Below are 20,966 nucleotides of genomic sequence, written 5' to 3' on the forward strand. Positions count from 1 at the left end.
CTTACAGTTGCAGTTCCTCCTAACAAGCCAAGTAGGATAACTGAATATTGTTAGTTTCTCATCTCGCGAATGCATGTGTACCAGACATCTTGCCTCATGATTGGTTTCAGGTGCACTAAAATAATGGAGTAGAGAGAGATGGTGGATTAGCACTTAGCATGTCTTCATCTGGACATATATATATGTCACTAAAGTAAAAGACTGCGCTTGCATTATTTTCCTTCCCAAACTCTTGTTCAAAGGTTTTGTGCCATGATAATGTAATAGATTAAACAAATAGGCGTAAATAAATATGTACTTCATTTTTTTTTTTTTTTAACAAAACAGGCTAATTCAAATGCATCCATCTTGCGCTTTTTCCCTTATTGTCTTTAAAAAAAAACAAAAAAACCCAGAGGCGATATAATGCCACACGGCCTCTGCAGTGTGAGTTTGCTAAATGGACTTTGGGTTACTTCCCAAAAGTATAGCGCTTCGAATACCTTAGCCAGTCATGTTGTCTGCTTTTCTCGCATGCTTTCAGTGCCCACCGGATGCCTCCAAGAGTCGACGAGCTGCAGAGAATGACTTGGAAAACACTTTTAGCCAGGTAACAAATAATACACACAACCCCGACCTATATAAAAGTTTTAACGGCTTGCACATACACAAGAGTACTGACTGCCTTTATAACAACTTTTCAGAAATTCTTATTGGATTTAAGTTACAAGACGTAATTGTTCAGTCCCCACAGGCCATGTCAAAACACTGCAAAAAAAAGTGCCTCATGCACCCTATGGGAGTTATTTTTCTCCTCTAATTTCTATGGTGAGTTTTACACCTGTCAAATGCTGATGTGTAGCACTAACATTGTAAAAAAACAAGTTTAGTTAGTAGCATTATTGCTTTGAAGTTTCTTGCCGCCATTTTTTTCCTATATTACAACTAAATTTCCTTTCTGGCGATGAACTTTACTTGACTTGAACATTGAACTTCCCACACTGACAACACAAGTCCCTATCAGTGGTTTTTTTTTGTGTGACTAACCTCTACTTTGTCTTCACTAAAAGGAGATCTTCTCATCCAAAGATCTTTCAGAAAAAGTAAGTCCATTTATCAGCGCCTTATCACTTTTTCTGTGGCTACTGGTGATCTTATTTTTAGATGCAGGTCATGCGTTTGTATTTGCGTCTGCTTTTATTATATTTCTGTAGTTGATGCATGTGGTTGAAAAACAAAAGTAGTTCTCCCTCGTTTCTCTCTTCCTCCCTCGCCCACCTTTTTTGACTGACTGAAGACTGATTTTCACCTCATTAGTCGGCTCACTCGGGAGTTGCGCCTCCTTCATACATTTTGTCATTCACCTGCAATAGGCATGCTCTTTTCACAAATAGAACACAGGACTCTAGATGCTTCATTATGTCGTTCCTGTGTGTGCTCACTAGCACATCTGGCCACCTTCCCCAACTTCCTCAACGTAAGTCATTAGGGTTGTCGCCCGAGCGATCTGGGAGGAAAGTCCTTGCGAAGACACATAAGTGAACAAACATGGACAAATTGCACATGTGCAAAAAAAATGCAATGCACCCAATCAGGGCATACCTGATAAGTAAAACGCACATTTTAAACATCATGTGATTATTTTTATAAATCTAATCTGTGGTTGGGCGGCATGATGCCGCGCTCAGAAATATAGGGTTCGATTATGCGAGGCAAAAAAAAAAATAAAAAATCTGAGGTTTGGAATTAGCCTCAAATCAAATCTGTTTGAAAAGGAGACTAAAACAGAAATATATTTCTGTATTAGTTATTGATGAGGCTTATATAAATGAATCACACTGTAAAGTAATTAAATAAAAGACTTCAGATAAAAATATTCACCCTTTTAGACGCCTTAACAGACAGTAATAGTTTTGCAATTTAACCGTAGAAAGTGGGCTTACTACTACTCCCTGTCAACAACAAAGGGGAAAGCTCTGAGGTTTTAACTGCAAGGGCCTGACTAAGTCCACTATCAGAGACGAGAGCTTGGAAACAGTGAGTCATCACTGCCACTGAGGACTTTAGGTTTAGGTTTCAAAACAGCGTCAGGGGGAGGGAGGCAAGCAGTACGATGCGTCTGGGCAAACTGGCCCCCATGCATGCAGAGACATATTTGCAACGTCGGTGGGTGTGAGATGAAAGCTCACAGGCGGCAGGTGTAAGACGGACTCAGATTTGGTTGCTGATTAGACTAAAAAGATTAGATTTTTTTTATGGCTATGTGGGTACTCCTGTCTACTCATTCCAGTGCTGAGGAAATCAAAGATTCTTATAATCCCTGCTGCCCATGGGTGCTATATGCTAATGTGTGTTATTTATTTATTTTTCTTAACTGTAAACTGTAGTCGTGTTGAGCTGTTTATTTTTATGAAATAGTGCCACCACCTGGTAACAGCAGATACTGGAACATCTTCTAGGTGTGATTTCAAGTATATGAATGAGCAGCGGCAGAAACGTTTAATGATTTAAATTTTTTTGCAATGACTATGAGACGTACAAATTTTTATGGAATGATACATACGCGTATCAATATACAATTGTTTTGCATCAATATTGTGTCTGTGTTTGGCACATGCATGTTTTTCATATAATAATATCAGAACTGTAGCACTATAGCTCTCGCCACTCTCCATTCCACAATTTGATAATTGTGATGTTTTGGACGGTGTCTTTGTTTCAGGTTATAAATCTTGTTCGAGTTTCTGGGATCAAAGGGGAAAAAGGCAGCCGGGTGAGTCTTCCTTTGCATGTACAGAATGGTTAATAATCAGCGGAATGTGTCATGTCATTACCTGCCCTGTGCTGTAAAATGGTACATGTAACCACAAAGAGGAATTACATATTTTTTGTTATTGCGTCTCTCTCTCCTAGGGTGATGACTGTTCTGGCTTCCATTCAAGTCCGGTAGTTAACTTTTACCCAAAGCAGCTTCCTCGTATACGCTGTGTTGTTTTGCTGTAAAAAGTATTGGCCATTATTTGTCTGTGTTTGAAATCTGGCTAAAAGTCATCTTCAATAATAAAACCAACTGTGTGTCTCAAACCTCAGTGTGCCAAGGGAGAGAAAGGAGAGATGGTGAGTGCCATGGGTGCCAATCCTCCGCTCCAGGTCACTGCACCCCCCTCCCACTGCATCCAAAAACTCCTAACCCTTTGCCAAATTACCTCAAAACCTTTTTTTTTTTTATGGTAAACAATTGTATGCTTCATGTGTTTTTTTTCCACTGGTGAGTCAGAGTGTCGGCCCGGTTCGGCTCGAATAAGATTTTACTGCATCTAAATTGTAAAGTATACTTGAGTGTCATGCCCGTGTTTCATCTGCATTATGCATGCATCCTTTCAGGATGTGGGTTTCATCTTGCTTGTCCTCTTGGATGAACGACCAGTTGCAGGCCTATTTTGCTGTGCGCCAGTGGTGTGTGTGCACTTTTTTTTTAGAATCAGGTCATTGATTTGAGCCGTTTCTTCGCTCCACAGGCGATGCCTGCCAACTGGGGTGAAGCAGCCAAGTTCAAGGTGAAAGGTTTTAAGAAACGAGAGAGACTTGACCTTGCTCTAACCAGCTTGTTAATTTTTGTCTCTTTGACTCCCCCGTCTCATCTTTTTATCTGCCTCTTGCCAGGCATTCAAAGGTCAGAAGGGCGACATTGGTCCACAGGGTCTCACGGGCACTCCGGGGAAGGATGTAGGTGTCACTCTTTTTTTTAATGTTCTCTACAGACTTATATGATGAATGTACATTACCGCGCATTCATTACCTGCACCATGTGCACAAATCCTCCAAATGATGCCCAATCTAAATGCCCGGATCAGCTTGCGTTTACAAAGCACACTCATTGACAGATATCAGTTGTTTTATCAGACTAAAGTCATAGATTCACTCAATTTATAAGGCATTAATCTTCAAGCCCAGACCAGCATTGATATCTCATCGCGCCTTTCTGCCACAGCTTGAAGTCTGTCTAGTAATGCCGGTTAGATTAGACTCGAGCAACAAAGCTTGCGCAATCAATGCGGCCTCGTTGACCGGCCTCTACGTCTGGCACGCAGGCAGCTCCCTATTCAGGAAGATTTAAACCTTTTAATCTTCTGTTCAGAGTGGTGATCCTGCAGACGCAATGGAATGTTTTGAGGAACAAATTACAACGCATACGTCTGCTCTGAGATATTCCCCCGGCTCCAGAATCAGACACTCGCATTCAGTCGTTCACCAGGCTAAGTGGTTTTTGCGACAGATGGATTTGGCAGAGGATAGATTCTCTCCATCCATCTGACATAGTGAATATAAATGTGCTTGTTGATGTGACTTGAATGAGGGAGGCGGAACTTGGTGCAAATGCAAAACGCAATGTCTACACGCGAGGGTATTCCACAGGTTCTGGTTTCAAGATGAGGGAAATTAACAGACGTCTTTCGCAATTTTTGGAGATAGCGGGATGGCGAATTCGTTCCGTCACTCAGGCTGACATCGATTCTGTCGCTGACCTGCACTGACGCCGTCACATTTCTCCCATCATTTTCCAGGGTCGAGCAGGCTCCATCTGTGTTGTCGGCCCAAAGGGACAGAAGGTCTGTGTGCATTAAATCCTGGCTACCTTTCCATCAACCTGTTTGTCACATCTCCACTGCCGCATCAGGATAAAAAAGATTTGGATTGACCCTTTTTACAGGGCACCTCAGGATTAGTGGGTCCCGAAGGCTTGGCTGGAGAGCCAGGGTTGCCTGGACCTCCAGGCCTACCCGGAGTTGGAAAGCCAGGTCCAGCGGTGAGTAAATCAAGTCAATCCACTAATCTGCAGGTGTCTTTTTACTGATTATTGTTGATGTATTGTTTTGTCTGCACATTACTGGAATAGATAGTGACATTATATTTCGAAGGTGGTCTGAACTGAGGTTAAATATTTTTTAAGAAAAGTATTTTGTTCTTCCCTAGGGCCCTCCTGGTCAGCCTGGCGGTGCAAAAGGAGACATGGTAGGTTTAGACTTACAGTTGGTGTGCTGCAGCTTTTTGTCTACTTGTTGTTTTGAATGCAAAATGCTGTGTCCTAAACAGGGTGATCCGGGAATTGACGGCGCCGATGGATTACCTGGCGATCCAGTGAGATACGTTTAAGATTTAAAGTCACATGCAAAAGTCTTAGGATCGGATGAGACTACAGTATTTTTCGGACTATAAATCTCACTATAAGTCTCAATGAACAGGTCCATTTTTGGAAATCCCCATATAAAGGGCGCACCAGATTATAAGGTACATTACGGGAAGAAAACCAGTACGGCACATAAATGAAACTTCATTCGACATCCATACAGAAGGCTCACCTGATTATAAGGTTTACTGTAGATTTTTGAGAGACTCCAAGGATTTTAAGTGTAGCTTATAGTCTGAAAAATACAGTAGTTGTTTTAGAATGTGTTCTTCAAAGACCAAATGTTAACTGGGGGGAAACAGTTGATGAAATTGCAGAGCGTCATGTTTATTTTTGTTTTCATCTACTCGTTGCACACTTGAGTACAATGACAATAAAGGGATTTCTAATAATAATTCTAATGTTTGTTTGCTTTTTTTGGGTTCTTGGAAGATGAATAAGCTGCATATGCGTCATTATTCAGACTTTCACCAAATTATTGGCAAGCGTGTTCATTTTGCATAATCCTCTGACAATATTGCCTTTCATATGTTATTAGAATTTCAAAATCATTGAAAAGGGTGACTAAAATAATGTTAGTCGTGGCCTAAAACTTCTGCACAGGACGGCACATTTGCATTCAATGAATTCTGCATTATTCACTATATGTGTAATCAATTTTTAGGGGCCAAGAGGAGTACCGGGACATAAAGGAGAAAAGGTATTCCAGCTAGTTAACTTTATTTGCATGTCTATGTGATTTTGCTTCAGCATGATGTGTGGTTGATTTTAATTTTCAGGGCGACCCCTGCGAAGTGTGCCCCACATTGCCCGTCGATATCGGCAACACGGTGGCTTTGCAGGGTACGAGCGGCCCGAAAGGAGAGCCCGGATTACCAGGAATTGGAGAGAGTGGACCACCTGTGAGTTGGAAAAAAAACATCACAATCTTCTGAACCTGCCATTTCTGATTCGTTTACAATTTTTACGGCCTTGCTGCACTATTTTAGTACACGTAATTCTGAGCAAGTGAAATTACACAAAGTATTGCAAACGCTCAATGGAAAAAACAGTTTCTCATTCGGCTCATTTAGTTTCTTTTCAAATGGAATCAGAAATGATAGGTGTTTAGGAATATGAAATTCTCTGCAAAAATCTTCGGTATTGCCACTATCTGTCACCTGTAGTCTGTACTTGAAGACGGATAAACTGGAGCAGCAGAGAGTGGCAGAGCGGGATATGACCTCACTTGCTGACAAATAACACTGATCTTATCTCACTTCACCAGGGACTTCAGGGTGTGCAAGGAAACGGCGGACAGAAGGTATAGAGTTCTTACTTCCTCATTGACTGCTTGTCTCTTCTATATTCATCGCAAGTGCTTGCACAAACACACCCATCTGCATTCTATCACATTCTAATACGCACGGGCTTTTGCAGAGGGGTCTCGCCTAAAGCAGATGGAAATGGGACTGCATTACCTTCGAGAGCTCTCGCACATGGCCCGCTCGCTAGATCGATGCCCGCATATGTGCGAAGCCCACCCGAGCACTTTGTCATGTTCGCACATCCTATGTTTGCTTAATTACAGTGACCCGTATGCTTCCCAAGCCGTGTCAAAACACGACAGCTCCAAGAAAACAAGTTCATTGGGGATGAATATGAGATTATGTATATTATTATATTATAATTCCATTTTTTTTTTTTATCTGCAGGGAGAAGCAGGATTGGATGGCGTTAAAGGCGAAAAGGTCAGTTTGACATGTCATTTGAAACAACAGTTTGACACATATTCATTCCTGTTTGCTCATGTTGTTCAGGGTGATTCCTGTTCTGTGTGCCCCACCTTGGGCGAGTTGGGCCCTGGTCTTGGTGCGCAAACTCTCCAAGTGAAGGGCCAAAAAGGAGAACCAGGTATTGGAATCCAAGGAGAACAAGTAAGTCAACGCAGAGAGTTTGGAAACAATTACTCTTGCATGTACGTAGAACTTTCCAGAAAAGGAAGCAGATATATGATCGCATGAAATTGATTGGGTAATTGTCTTTCTTTTAACTATATGTGCATTTTTGTTTTTGTTTGCATCAGTGTTTTTCCTTCCATGTGTGAGCCACGATAAGAACCTTCATTAAAATGATGCATTGTTTCACTATTTCTCCCCCCGTAGGGAGATGCTGGAAATGTAGGACCACCTGGCCCAAGAGGAGAGAAGGTAAGTAACATGAATAAAAAACAGGACGCAGAGTAGGTGACCTCAATTGCAGGTTACGCTTAAGACTTGTATACAGGGAATTCATTAAGTTGTATGATTTTTTTTTAATGGGTCTTTTAATTAATTAGAGGTCCAATCTCTTGACTGTGGGGTACTAATTTTCATTCTTGACTTGTATAGAAACTTTAGTTAGTAGGCAGGCTGCGAGTGAAAATCGTAGATAGCGATGAAGTAAATCCATTTGACATTCTTGTCTCCGAGGTGCATCATGAATCACCAATTCAAAATACACATTGCTTTTTATTAATTTGAAAATTCATTTTTTCGGGGGGGCTTGTCTGCAGGGTAATGCGGGGAGACGAGGAGCCGATGGTAAGCCGGTGAGTTTGGATTAAGCTCTTTGAAACAGAATGCTCTGATTCACATGGCGATCCTGTCAAATCGTGAAAAGATGATCATCTCTAAAAACAGGGAAAGCTTGGTGCAAAAGGATCTGCTGGCAAAGATGGAGAAAAGGTAGGTAAAGGATATTGAAATGCTTGGGGAAAAATTACATTGCTATTTACCGTATTTTTCAGACTATAATTCGCACTGAAATATAAGAGACAGTCTCATGAACAGGTCGGTTTTTTTGGGGGGGGGGGGATTTAATAAATATAAATATAATTCATATAAAGAGCGTACCGGGTTATGGAATGTGCCGGGTTATAAGGCGCACTGGAAAATTATATGATTTATATGATATAAAGTTAATATCATGCGGTGTTGAATAATGGCATTTTTTTTCTCAGCGAAACAAAAGATTATTTGCTCTCTTCTGTTTTGTTATATTTACAGGGAGGGATTGGACTGCCTGGTCTGAGTCTTCCTGGCCAGAAAGGGGAACCTGTAAGAAAAGACATATGGACTCATTCTTTGTATGCTTCTACCTAACCCTCTTTAACCTCTGCCCTTCTAAAGGGCGAGTGTGGTGTATGCCAACCGTATGAGGTTGGCAGTGGACCTGCCAGCATCAAAATACCCGAGGGAACAAGAGGCAACCCGGGTGAACCAGGCCCTCCGGGTAGCCCTGGCCTTCCCGGGCTGGGAGCAGAAGGCAAACAGGTGCCGATGCTAACGACTAAACTAAAGCCGAGAGATTTTCAAAATGTGTTTTGGTGTATGTTCACATTGTTGTGTTCCACCCACACAGGGCCCCCCTGGTGTTGCTGGAGAGAAAGGAGATAAGGTAAGATTCGGAAAAGCTGTGCTGTGTATTCTGCGATACCCACACAAGTGCCATCAACAACTTCACACGACATTAAGCAGGCTGAAAGTGAAAATGGAAAATACATAAATAACTTGCTTTCTTCAAAGGCTTCATAAAACAGGCTTCAAATGCCCAAGTAGGTTGTTAGACTATCGTTACTGATTCGATATGATTAAAGAAGATTCTGTCCACTAACCAAGTCAAGCTGCTTTAAATTTCCTGTAAATTCTTGTTCAAAAACTGTGTGAAGATTGAAGTAGAGCCTTCTAGCAGGGCTTTAGTCGGTGCACGTGTGTGTATGTTATCAGGGTGATCAAGGTGACAGAGGGGATACTGGCGACAACGGTTCTCCTGGAGTCCCAGGACTACCTGGAGAGCCAGGACGAGATGGACAAACGGGCATCAAGGGAGAGAAGGTGCTTATGAATCTGCCATTACCTCGCCATTGGATGTGTTACTTAAGTGTAAAATACGTAAATGTTTGCTGTTATAAGCTACTGCTTAAGGGTGACACCAATCGTCTTAATGGACTTGCCAACTATGGCTCATTCCTTAAAGGTATCTGGATCCAAGTTTGATCTGATGTGTTTTGCCAGGGTGATGCTTGTACCAGCTGTTCATCTCTGGGCACTGAAGCAGGTGATGGTGTGGCTGTGCCTGGGCCAAAAGGAGAGAGGGGAGAGCCCGGACCCCTTGGAGTAGGGAAGGCAGGCAGAAATGTGAGCAAAGCATGTTTTGGAGTTGTTACTTGCTACTTGATGATAGGTGATCATGACATCACATTTATAGCTCCAGCTGTTGTGAAATGCACTATATAAATAAAGTTGTATTGTATTGTTTATCACCTTTTTAGGGTAAACCAGGCTTACCAGGCGTACAAGGACCTCCTGGTCTTAAAGGGAGCATGGTATGAGTGTCCATATACTAGGTGGTTGCTGTGATGTTTAAAAGCAGTTAAAGGTTTTTGTGCTCTATGCAGGGAGAACCTGGACTTGCAGGAGTTGGCCTACCAGGTGCACAGGTAAGGTTGAAATAAAAGTGTTATGATAGGCTAGGGGAAAAAAACAAATTGCCATAAAAACTTTTGCCTGAAATACATTCTGACAAACAGACATGTTATCTCATCGATATATTTTTTTGTATCAGCTGCATCCAGCATCTGTTTTTTAAAATCAAGGGCAGAGTCAGAAAAGGCATTTATTTTTTGAGCACGGAGTTGGCTAAATGTTTGACCTGTCCTTTTCTCAATATACCTCAAAGGGCATCGAGGGACCAAGAGGACTTCCGGGTATTGTTGTAAGTTTTAGCTTCATTGCTTGGGTTGCACTTTTTGATACTTTATAGTCTTAAGCCTAAAATCATTAGTAATAATTCTCTAATTATTCAGGGACCTCCAGGATCCAGAGGAACTCCTGGCCCTGCAGGTCCTGCTGGAGAAAAAGTAAACTATTCGTTATTTCTATAGGCTGTTCTCTTTTATGTATTTGTATTTTTGTAGTCATTCAGTGGAACCTATTTGGCGTTTTCCCCATCCACAGGGCCCGACAGGAGATGCTGGACCTCCAGGACTGCAAGGGCCAATGGGCTTTGGCGTAACTGGGCCACCAGTATGACATAATTGCATCTTTTCCAAAAACGTTCATCGAAGCATTGCATACGCACGTATTGTTGTCAACCCGTTTGTCTTTTCACCCTCAGGGTAGAGATGGGGCCCCCGGCTCCCGTGGATCTCCTGGAGCTGATGGCAGACCTGTGAGTCGTCTTATTAATATATTATTTCAAACGTGTAGCTGGGTCACACATTTTTGTAAGTTAAGTTAAAAAAATGTTTTCTTGTCTCCTTGATTTAGCGTCTGCCAAGAGTGTCGTGTTCTTTTTGCTTGTTTTAGAATTGCCCTTGATTTCAGGCAACATTGATAGCCAAGGATGTGTGCCTCTATCCAGAACAGAGGCGTTGTCTTCTGTCATCACATCCACGCTCTCCTGATCTGTACTCAGCTCACGGCCCTGCGCTTTCTTCTTGATTAACAAACAAGTGTGTGTGTGTGTGTGTGTGTGTCTGTGTGTGTGTGTCTCCTCTTGCAGGGACTTGATGGAGCTAGGGGGGACAAGGTAAGTCTACCATTTTCTTTGGATGAAGCGATTTCTGTGGGGTTAGAATATGAGGGGGTGGAACAGATGGTAATACACACACACCCACACACACACACACCCACACTGGCTATGGGGCATAGACAGAAAAGCAGTAGAGGTGACAAGTGTATTGTGGCTGGTAAACAAGAGGAGTTTTGGAGTCTTTTGTCAGCAGGTGCCTAAGTCTCTTTCTTAGCATATTCATCAGAGCCCCCAAACCGAAGGTGCATGTGAGGTTGTGGGCGATGAGGCAATAGATGTGATGTACTTTCAAAAGTTAAATGAGCTTAATTTGCTCGAGAGTAGCCGTTGGAAAAAGTAAGAATTAATGATAAAGTTAAGTTAAAAACTCTGGCAATTAATAGAGTGTCAAGTCTCAGAGCTTTAAATCTTCCACTGCAATGCGTCAAAAGGTTTTTTTTATTTTTTTTAATTTCAATTCATCATGTTTCTTTTAGGGTGACCCTGGCGAGTGCAACTGCATTACAGCAATTCATTCAGGTGCAGGAGGACCTGTGAGTATAAACACACACGTTGATTTCCCAGTATTATCATTGAACAACTGCGAGGGCTTTGATTTTGTTCCCTCTCTTCTTCCAGGGAGCACCGGGGGCTGTGACAGGCACGTGGCAGCCTGGGCCTCAGGTCTGATCTGTGTGTCCCTAGTGTTCATCCTCTTGGATTATGAATGTGTAGTGTTTATGTTTCGATTCCGTTGTGCTATGTATTGCAGGGACCCCCGGGACCACCAGGCCCACCGGGCCCACCTGGGCCTCATGGTGTCAATGGACTTCAAGGACCTCAAGTAAGAGACTTTGGAATAGGGTCATGGGGGATTCTCTTGAAAGTTCAATTCAGCGGTAGATGTTTTTCTCTCCCTGGATTGAACTTCATGCTACTTCCATTTCAACTTTCGGCTTGCTTGGTTGGGGTCCTTAAGTAAGGATTTGACATGCTTAGTAAATTGATGGTTAGTAAAATGCATGCTGGAATTACTTCGGTAAATTGGAGGTATGCGACCTAAGTCATCAGGATTAAACTATAAAAAAAGCACTAATTCTTCATGCTTTAATGCACATTGACTGCAACTTGAGCCACTGTTGGGGAATGTCAGTCAAGACATAAACTGTTATTTGAAGGTCTTCTGTTAGATATAACCAGCAAGTGCATCATTTGCTTTATTTCTTAAATACCTTCAAATAAAGTGTTACTCTGGTCTGTGTTCCAAGAGTCAAAGGTGTACAGAAAAGAGAGGACTCTAAGAGTGTCCCTTATGCCCCCAACTAACAATTGTGAAATTGAATCTCCTTTGTGATACAAATTATTTTTATATTTTCTCATTTTTTTTAATTAATGGGATTCATGAAATATGATTGTCATTGGCCTGTGTAAACACCCCAAACCCATACAAGAAGGAACACGTTTAATCATTTTGATCCTCACCCTTTGACTCGACCTTGACCTCTGGTGGAGATGGGAGTGGTTATCCCTCCATTGGCAACAAATCCGTTCAACCTCAGTTCCTTCTTTCAGGGTATTCCCGGAAACGACGGGATACCAGGAAAACCGGGTTTGCCTGGATATGTTGTAAGTAAAATTAGAGAAGAAAAGGAGGTGGCATTCTGCTTACTGTACAAGTAACACCAAAGAAGAGTTAGCACAGGACTCTCTTCATAAGAGAAGACCCTGTCACAATATATGCATAAGCCCTTATTTGCCACGTTATTCTACTTTTATTTTTATATTATTGTTTTTCTGTTGCGCCATCTTTTGACATTCAACTACTTCACGACCTAATTCAAACCATTTCAACTTGAATATATTCCAGAAATTCCCACCTTGCAGGATATGACTTTTCTCTTTGCAAACATGTACAGTTTTCTCACAAGTCCACATTTCCAAAGAGGCATTCCACAATTTGCGCCCATTCCAAAATCCAAATGTTCAGTTCATTCATTTCACCTAGTTGAATGGCCATGCCTTCTGGATGTATTTTTTAAATTAAAAAATGTCACACTTTCCCCACAACTCTACAATAGACACCCACTAAGTCCGCATTCATTTAATCAACATTTTCTGAAGAAGCGTTAATATAAAATTTCAGTTTTCAGTGAGTGCGTCTGAGAACAAAAAAAAAGGTCAGATATTAAAAAAACAAATTGTTGCACAGAAAAAGTCTGAATGGTTGAAAAGCAATCATCCATTTTTCGATGTTTGTAAGTAGACATTTTTTAATTTATGTTATTGCTATATATGTTACTCTATTCCGACGATGCCCCTTTTTGCAGAGGCCTGACTTGCAGCTGCTGCCTCAAGATGCTTCTGACGAAGATAGTGATGTGAGTTCATTTTTGCATCCCCTGATGCTGAGAAATTGTTTTGTACATTTTTTTTTTTTTTTAATTATTATTTATCCCAAAACGCAGAAACCCTGTGTTGGCGACTGTTCCCAAGGGATGCCTGGTGTGCCAGGTATGGCTGGTGCCAAAGGAGAAAAGGGAGACCAGGGCAAACCTGGTGTGACCCCTTTGGATAACTGTGATAGCGTAAGAAAAAAATCTGATTTTTGCTTATTAACAAATGCTTGCCATTTTGGCATCATATATGCATTATTGAAGAGTAAACAACAATCCATTGCACGTATTTCTCGTCTGCTTGCAGTGTCTGGAGAAACTTCAGGCAACAGACCCAAGGGTCAGTCAATATATACAAACAGAGTAGGTTTGTGTGCAGGTTTCTTGAAAGATATTTCTTGCGTATTGTAGGATCCCTGTACTTGTACCGGATCACCTGGAATTCCAGGTGTGCCTGGGTCACAGGGAATACGTGGGGAGCCTGTGAGTATGCATTTACCAGACAACTGTGTGTGTGTGTGGTTTTTTTTTTTCATGAGGAAACATTTTCTCTTCATCTTTACTACAAGGGTATACCAGGAGACAGAGGACACGCGGGACTTCCAGGAAACTTGGTGAATAATTAGAACTGTTCAAATTTGACTCATTGAAAGTGGATTTTTGTTTATCGTTTGGATGTATTTATTTGCTTCATGATATTTATTCGCAGGGGCCTCCGGGTTTCCCGGGGCCTCCAGGCCCATCTGGCTCACCTGTAAGTTCAATTTCAAAACCGATTTCATTTTATTTGCATCTCTTGGCTATACGGGCGGTCCTCGGGTTACACGATACTCATCCTAAGGCGTTTCGACTTTTCAATACCCGAGTCGCATCCTCCATTTTGTCTCCAGCCCCATAGTGTGCGTGTCAAAATAAAAGCAGGGTCTTCTAGCAATGGTGCTTCAGCCAAGACGAAAACCATTATAATGGAAACAAAGATATCAAAAGTCGGAGAAAGGCTCATCGGATATTTATTTAGAAATGCAGGGTGTATTAAAGTGTTAATTCTGACCTATGTTAGAATTCGTTTCTGAACTGTTTGTGATGCGATGACGGCCTGTACTTATTGTAGTCAAAATGTGGGTGTTTCTTCCTGAGGAGGGTAAGACTCCCTCTTCTCTTCGTTCCAAATATAGTCTTGAGAACTTCTAGAGGCTAGATGAATGAGCTGTGTGAGTGCGAGTCATTTGTTGTGAAGTAGCACTTCACAGCATGTGCTAGCTTCTCCGGTCTGCGCTGTTTGTGCATCAAAGAGAAAAGCAGTACCTATATATTAGTCATCATTATTGCTGCGGTGATTGCAAAGATGGCCAGCTGCCAATTAGCATTCCTCATCGACAATCATTTAGTAATGACTAATTCAGGGCCATCGGTAATCACATTATGATGAAGATAATTACAAATTTTATTGCGTTTTTTTCCAAGGCATGTTGGGTATATTTTAATTGTAACTCCCATCATCAAAAAGTAAAATCGACGATTCAGAACTACTCAGAGTATGCTTCCCAGTCATTGCGTTTTTTTTTTTTTTTTTTTTTTTTCTTAAGATGGAAATCAGCAACTGATTTGTTGTGAATAAAGATTATATTCCTCCTCGGCAATCATAGCACGTTGCTGAAAGCGGATATGAAATGCAAGCAACCCTGAAACGGAACATTATATGTGGTTACATGATTCCTTTTTTTCCGATTGATTTTCCTCGACCTTGCGTCTCGCTTATAAAAACACGTACTCATGATATCCTTTCCGCATTCACCCTCAGGGTCAGCAAGGTGAGCAAGGGCCAGCTGGCGCTGTTGGAATGAAGGGAGAACAGGAAAGTATCAGTCTAAAAATGTCTTCAACTGATGTTGTGTAGAAATGAAATAATTATTTCACTCATGCTTACCTCAGGGCCCTTCAGGGACACCAGGCTATCCTGGATCCATGGGGCCTCCTGGAATGCCGGTAAGCTATTTTTTTTTTTTTTTTCAGAAAAACCACACTGACAGTGATCTGACTGTAGCTGTTTGACGCAGAATTGATTGACTGCTCGTCTTTTTTCCCTCAGGGACTGAAAGGTGAACGTGGGAGCCCAGGGACGAGTGGTCAGAAAGGAGAATCGGTACAGAGCTACAATGAGACTGTTCTAGTATCCCAAATGAGTTGTTCAGCGAGTGTTTCTCATCACCCTCTTCTGTAGGGTCTTCCAGGTCCCCCCGGGTACCAAGGACAGGCGGGCGCACCAGTCAGTGTTTCATTATGCATTATTTTAACAACTTGGCTCTTTTTAAGCTTTCCATATGCCCCGTCTTTATTCAAAGGGAGGTAAAGGAGACGCAGGACCAGCAGGACCTGTTGGACCGAAGGGTGATCAGGTTGGTGTGACCGACGTCGAGTAAACAAAACTGAAAGGTTTGATGTTTATATTTGGTTATCTTTGAAGGGCTTTCAAGGACAACCCGGATTCCCTGGAACACCAGTAAGATTTTAGGCTTTGTCTCTTCACTACTGTACTCTTTATTACTTTGTAACTATTAAATAATTCATCTATATTCAGGGCCCACCTGGCCTTGCAGGCAAAAGTGGTAGGGAAGGACCCCCAGGACTTAAAGGTGAAAAGGTGAGCATATCGTAGACATTGAATTATGCATCGTACCAAGATATGACGTGATTCTCGACTTATTCTCTCTTTCACAGGGCAATGATGGTGCCCAAGGCTCTCAAGGATCAACTGGAGCCCCAGGCTCATCAGGCTCCCCGGGACTGATGGTAGAATAGAAACAATATTAATAACTTAACATGAATTGTATTTGAGCCATTTTATTCCATTGTGAGATCTGAGCTGCATGTGTTTGCAATCAAAGGGTCCTCCTGGCATTGAGGGAGTTGCTGGAAAAGATGGAAAGCCGGGCCTTCGGGTATGTTATATGCAGACTTCATAGACCTAAGTCAATAAGATATTGTGAAGCCAGTTTCCTATTTGCAGCTGTTGTGGGAAGTCTTTCTTTATTGTTGACTGTTTATTTTCTTGCCAGGGAGAGCTCGGCCCACCAGGACCAGCCGGCCCACGAGGAATGCCAGTGAGTGGCACTTTCAGACTCCTGTGTTATCTAATAGTCATCTTTCTGTGTATATCAAAAATCGTAAAACTCCTTAATAGATCATATTATTTAATAATAGCCAGGACTCAAATGTTCTGATGAGTAGGGCTGGTGGTGTTTGGACCCAGAAGCAGATCTGAGACAAAAAATAAATGAATAAAAACAATGCCAGTAAAATGGGCTGCAAAAAAACGTAATTGGATATGCACAGCACACATTGTTCAATTTCCTGTTTGCATAAAGCAAATGAAGCATGTTGAGTTGTTGCGTACTAAATGCAAATAAGGGCGTTCTGCTGATTATCACAATGTTAACAATTAGGGCGGAATGGCACACGATCTAATTCTCGTTAAACTGAAAAGTTGTTTGGAGTTATGGAGAGCTTGCTGGTTTTGTTCTTCTTAGCGAAACAGAAGTTAAATTTTCCGTATATTAAGCTCCGGTGAACATTTTTCCCTCAACCTTGTTATTCACTTTATTGACGGATACGTGTAACAAGGCCTTAATTTTTTTGGTTTGTGTTCAAATGCTTTCTTCTCAAAATAAGCTCATCTTGTTTGTGCCATAGTCAATGTTTTATCACCAAATATTTTCCAACCTAATGAGATTTCCATCTGCCTCAGCTGCGAGGTATTGTCTTTTATTAGCACTCAAAAGCATGCAAACAGAATTGAGATGATCGTCACGTGGACCGTTATCTGCCAAACATACAGTCTGCATGTTAATAGTCGGATTGTGTGACCATTACAGGGATACCGTCACAAGTGCTTCTGGCAATTTATGATTATCCTAACTCATTTTACCGTATTTTCTCCGACGGTCATGCATATACAGTCACATTAGTCCCAGTGCAATACGATAAAGTTAATTGTCTTCATCCTCTTTCTCCGCATTTTTAGATATTATTATTTTTGATTCCTAACAGGATTACAAATCAGTGTGTGCTTTCAACTTCCATAGATTTTTATTCAATATAATTCTGCCAGGCTGCTGATGTGACCTCTTGTGAACCTTGCAAATGCATTTAGAACATTTAAATTGGCAGGTCTCACCTAGCTGTCATAAATGTGTGATTTATTTTGGCTGGCATCTCTCCTTAGGGATTCAAAGGGAAATCTGGCCACTCTGGATTTCCAGGACCCAAGGTTGTTCTATGATTCATTACTTTCTCCGTATTTTTGTCTTACACTGGTAAATATGAAATGATGCCAGAATTATAAAGTAATTAATTAATCTATGCTTTGATTTGTTATTTCCTGAGTGGTGAATTCCATTCATGCTCCCACTTTTTATTACCCTCTCACATCTCCAGGGGGAGGCTGGACCATCAGGTCCACCTGGACCACCAGGTAGACCAGGACATGAGGTGAGTGTTTCTTTTTTCTTGAAAGAGAAAATCCATTATCTATGCAGACAAAGCCCCATTGTGGGGACTGTGATTGCAATCTGTAACCGTTCCAGGGTGATCCCGGAACACCGGGAGCTCAGGGACGACCTGGTCCATCTGGTCACATTGTAGGTTCTCTTTTCTATTTTTGACTTCATTGTTGTTGGTGTTTTTTTATTTACTCCGAATTCATGTGTATGCTGCCATTCTATTGTGTGATTTCATCCAACAGGGTTCACCAGGTCCAGCTGGACCCCCAGGACCTCCTGGTCCATCCGGATTGGTGAGGTTCTCTGAAAGTTATCATGATGACCTGGATGACTCCATTCAATTAACTGCGTTATTTTGTTTGCTTGGTTGAGTCAAGGGACATAGAGCAAAATAAAATTTAAATGGGTATTAGAATGCACTCTGTCTTTACGCAGGGTATAAAGGGAGATAAAGGTCAGAATGGAGAGAGAGGTCTCCCAGGAATGCCTGGAACCCCAGGTCCTCCTGGTCACCCAGGATTAATGGTCAGTGTTGTTCAACAACCCACAACGCACTTGTCCAAACCCACCTACATCCAAATATGGCATATAACATTTTCCCCTGCGTTGTCTCTTGCGCTTTAGGGAGAGCCGGGAAATGATGGTTCTGCTGGTAAAGATGTGAGTAATGACCAGCATTGAAGTTCTTATGTCCAGTTCCTCTGTGGCTATTTCATTTTTTTTTATATGCTTTTTTTTTTCAGGGCTTGGCAGGCCTTCCCGGTGAGAACGGGAAGCCGGGTCAAAAGGTAAGCACCATCTCGGCAAGTCCTCTACATCACCTCATCCGAACATTTAAAAAACAGGATGCTCTATTTTTACTGATGCTCAGGCCGCTAAGCATGCATTCTCTGAGTATTTCTGCCCCCTCTGCACACATGCTGTACATTGGAGTCTGTATAACTCTCAGATGCGCCTACCAAAATCATGTTCACTGCTGCCCTCAGTATACCCTTCTTCACTCTGGCAGTTGGCCACCTACATCCAACAATCTCTTCTTAGACCCGGGATTCCAGTCTTGTGTACAGTGATATAGCTATTCTCTGCCTCTGGGATAATGCTATTAAGCATGAGAGGAGATACTAGATGAGGCTATTTGTCACACTGACAGGACACCATTGTCAGAGTTTTAGCTGCACAGAGGAGAAAGACAAGAACGGAGTTCTCAATTCTTCTCCGCACTCTCCATTTCAAGAGACGCTTGTCTTCCCGTGACACGTAAACATTGGTTGTCCATTACTGGCAGCTTTGTCCTCGATAAATCACTATCACTAATGTGGCAAGTCTGCTTTTCAGTGTTTTTATGCAATCGGAGTGAAGGGTGCTACAGAGAGGAAATTGATATAGTTGTAGCCATTTCTTTGAAATGACATCCAAGCAGTTTGTGTTCACTCACCGGCTAAAAATTTTTTGGGGCAATTCGTACAAATAAGGGAGTGGAGAACATCAGCAGGACAAATTTAATGGCTGTCTATCCATCTCTCTAAGGGTGAGGCTGGGGCCATGGGGGAAAGAGGCCTTCCAGGGGAGAGAGGAAGACCAGGGCCCCCTGGTGGTGGCTTGGGATATCACTCCAAGGATGCACAGCCAATGGTTGGCCCGGTCGGGCCCAGAGGGGAGAGAGGGAACCCTGGCTCAGCTGGCGCACCTGGACTACCTGGAACTCCAGGCTCACCAGGAAATGATGTGTGTTAAAAATTCCATCACACTTGCCTTTCTTACACCCTCTTTATTAGAATGCATTTATTTGAATCTTTTGACCATTGCTATCCATCATTTCACAGGCTGTTGTCAATTACGATGAAATCAAGAACTTCATCCGCCAGCAGGTCATCAAGATCTTTGACGGTGAGGAATGACAATCCCTGATCCGCTAGCATTTATAGAGAATTGATCACCATGCAGATGAAAGGGTTTGAGAGCAGTGACACAGGCTTTATTCAAACTGTTTAATATGAGCAGAAAAGAACAGCAACACAAAACCGCAGTGACAAAACGTCGTCGAAAGAACAAAACAAATGCACACTAACAAAAAATAATGGACAGAGCCACAGAGGATAGGCACATTCCATTGTTTGGGCCTAACTCTAAATACTATATCCCTGTTAATTAGAGACAGGTGGGTCCGATTGTAAGTGCTGCAGATTTGTGTCTCCGTCCACCACTCACCCAGAATAGACTGCGGGTGGAGGGAACACATTTTCAAGCGGCCAAAAAAAACAAAAACACACAGGACATGACATACAGAACAGTGGTGCCTTGAATTATGACTAACCCAATTTTGGAGTTCATCAAAATCTGAGCCACCGCTAGGATGATTTCTTTGCTTTGACTTAAGAGCATGAATTATAGTTATGACCTAGAAGCTTAACATAAAACAAAGAGAATTACACCTTGGGTATTTATCTGAAATGCACAACTTTTCGTTTGACCTCGAGCTTCATGCTAACACAACACAAAATTACAAAGGGATGAGAAACTTATCTAGATAGACAATAAAATAATACTCAATGGTAAAACTGCAGTACTGCAGACTTAGTTGTGGAATTTGTCTTCACGTCTGCATTATACTTCCCCCTGGTGGTCAAGGCACGCACACCAGAAGGAGCACAACGTGGGCCTGGAGAGCATTAATGGCATTTTAATTTATTTTAATGAGGAAACGTGATTTGCGCCACAAATGTTTTGAATTATGACTATTTCTACTTTAACAAATTAAGTCAGTTAACAAGTAAGGAAGTATTTATTTTTTTTAGATGCACATCAACTTTTATTGAACTCACTTCCTCCTTTGGCGATGAATATTTATTGTACATGTAAAATCATTGAATGCATCTCTTCTCCTCAGAGAGAATGGCCTACTACATGTCTCGTATGCAGATGCCTGTAGAAATGGTGTCATCTCCTGGTCGGCCCGGGCCCCCGGGGAAAGATGGCATTCCCGGTAATCCCGGGGCACCCGGCGCACCCGGGATCCCAGGGCAAATCGGTCGACTAGGTCGGCCCGGACCCCAAGGCCCAGCTGGTGAGAAGAGCAACCAACTAAAGTCTCACTGGTCATTTAAAAGTTTCATGTGCATAAAATAATTCACATTTTTTAGGACCAAGGGGACCAATGGGTGTAAAAGGAGATAAGGGTGTAGGTGAAATGGGAGATACAGGACCGCCAGGAGCACCAGGTGATGTATAGAGCTTGATCTTCAGACTGTATGTTTTTGTAGTCAAGGAGAAAATCTTACAATTTGTTGTTGGCACCCAAATCTGCAACAATAGTGTGCTACTTCCTCGCAGAACTGAAAATAAAAGCACCTGATACTTAAGTATGCTAATGCTGCA

The 20,966-nt window shown here is 42.0% G+C and overlaps 1 protein-coding gene across 1 annotated transcript in view; it reads left to right on the forward strand.

The window, feature by feature from the left end:
* col16a1 (collagen, type XVI, alpha 1) overlaps positions 1-20,966 on the forward strand; it is a 37,387-nt gene that overhangs the window by 14,580 nt on the left and 1,841 nt on the right. Inside the window, exons 8-69 of the mRNA XM_088318534.1 lie at positions 524-589; positions 1,050-1,082; positions 2,702-2,752; positions 2,893-2,925; positions 3,070-3,096; positions 3,498-3,536; positions 3,643-3,705; positions 4,545-4,589; positions 4,691-4,786; positions 4,954-4,992; positions 5,074-5,118; positions 5,832-5,867; positions 5,947-6,069; positions 6,435-6,470; positions 6,862-6,897; positions 6,967-7,083; positions 7,312-7,356; positions 7,701-7,736; positions 7,828-7,872; positions 8,194-8,244; positions 8,317-8,460; positions 8,549-8,584; positions 8,914-9,021; positions 9,202-9,324; positions 9,459-9,512; positions 9,585-9,626; positions 9,866-9,901; positions 9,993-10,046; positions 10,144-10,212; positions 10,304-10,357; positions 10,691-10,717; positions 11,197-11,253; positions 11,339-11,383; positions 11,472-11,543; positions 12,272-12,325; positions 13,027-13,077; positions 13,165-13,284; positions 13,400-13,432; positions 13,504-13,575; positions 13,662-13,706; positions 13,802-13,846; positions 14,894-14,944; positions 15,022-15,078; positions 15,182-15,235; positions 15,314-15,358; positions 15,435-15,488; positions 15,557-15,592; positions 15,671-15,733; positions 15,811-15,882; positions 15,978-16,031; positions 16,149-16,193; positions 17,315-17,359; positions 17,527-17,580; positions 17,676-17,729; positions 17,834-17,884; positions 18,027-18,116; positions 18,216-18,251; positions 18,335-18,379; positions 19,119-19,316; positions 19,415-19,478; positions 20,479-20,655; positions 20,732-20,809. Coding sequence (XP_088174660.1) covers positions 524-589; positions 1,050-1,082; positions 2,702-2,752; positions 2,893-2,925; positions 3,070-3,096; positions 3,498-3,536; positions 3,643-3,705; positions 4,545-4,589; positions 4,691-4,786; positions 4,954-4,992; positions 5,074-5,118; positions 5,832-5,867; positions 5,947-6,069; positions 6,435-6,470; positions 6,862-6,897; positions 6,967-7,083; positions 7,312-7,356; positions 7,701-7,736; positions 7,828-7,872; positions 8,194-8,244; positions 8,317-8,460; positions 8,549-8,584; positions 8,914-9,021; positions 9,202-9,324; positions 9,459-9,512; positions 9,585-9,626; positions 9,866-9,901; positions 9,993-10,046; positions 10,144-10,212; positions 10,304-10,357; positions 10,691-10,717; positions 11,197-11,253; positions 11,339-11,383; positions 11,472-11,543; positions 12,272-12,325; positions 13,027-13,077; positions 13,165-13,284; positions 13,400-13,432; positions 13,504-13,575; positions 13,662-13,706; positions 13,802-13,846; positions 14,894-14,944; positions 15,022-15,078; positions 15,182-15,235; positions 15,314-15,358; positions 15,435-15,488; positions 15,557-15,592; positions 15,671-15,733; positions 15,811-15,882; positions 15,978-16,031; positions 16,149-16,193; positions 17,315-17,359; positions 17,527-17,580; positions 17,676-17,729; positions 17,834-17,884; positions 18,027-18,116; positions 18,216-18,251; positions 18,335-18,379; positions 19,119-19,316; positions 19,415-19,478; positions 20,479-20,655; positions 20,732-20,809 — 3,826 coding nt within the window. The remainder of the gene's footprint in view (positions 1-523; positions 590-1,049; positions 1,083-2,701; positions 2,753-2,892; positions 2,926-3,069; positions 3,097-3,497; positions 3,537-3,642; positions 3,706-4,544; positions 4,590-4,690; positions 4,787-4,953; positions 4,993-5,073; positions 5,119-5,831; positions 5,868-5,946; positions 6,070-6,434; positions 6,471-6,861; positions 6,898-6,966; positions 7,084-7,311; positions 7,357-7,700; positions 7,737-7,827; positions 7,873-8,193; positions 8,245-8,316; positions 8,461-8,548; positions 8,585-8,913; positions 9,022-9,201; positions 9,325-9,458; positions 9,513-9,584; positions 9,627-9,865; positions 9,902-9,992; positions 10,047-10,143; positions 10,213-10,303; positions 10,358-10,690; positions 10,718-11,196; positions 11,254-11,338; positions 11,384-11,471; positions 11,544-12,271; positions 12,326-13,026; positions 13,078-13,164; positions 13,285-13,399; positions 13,433-13,503; positions 13,576-13,661; positions 13,707-13,801; positions 13,847-14,893; positions 14,945-15,021; positions 15,079-15,181; positions 15,236-15,313; positions 15,359-15,434; positions 15,489-15,556; positions 15,593-15,670; positions 15,734-15,810; positions 15,883-15,977; positions 16,032-16,148; positions 16,194-17,314; positions 17,360-17,526; positions 17,581-17,675; positions 17,730-17,833; positions 17,885-18,026; positions 18,117-18,215; positions 18,252-18,334; positions 18,380-19,118; positions 19,317-19,414; positions 19,479-20,478; positions 20,656-20,731; positions 20,810-20,966) is intronic.

This window comes from Idiotropiscis lumnitzeri, chromosome 16, assembly GCF_059441095.1.
Source record: "Idiotropiscis lumnitzeri isolate Australia: NSW breed Sydney's pygmy pipehorse chromosome 16, RoL_Ilum_1.0, whole genome shotgun sequence".
Classification (NCBI taxonomy): Eukaryota; Metazoa; Chordata; class Actinopteri; order Syngnathiformes; family Syngnathidae; genus Idiotropiscis; species Idiotropiscis lumnitzeri.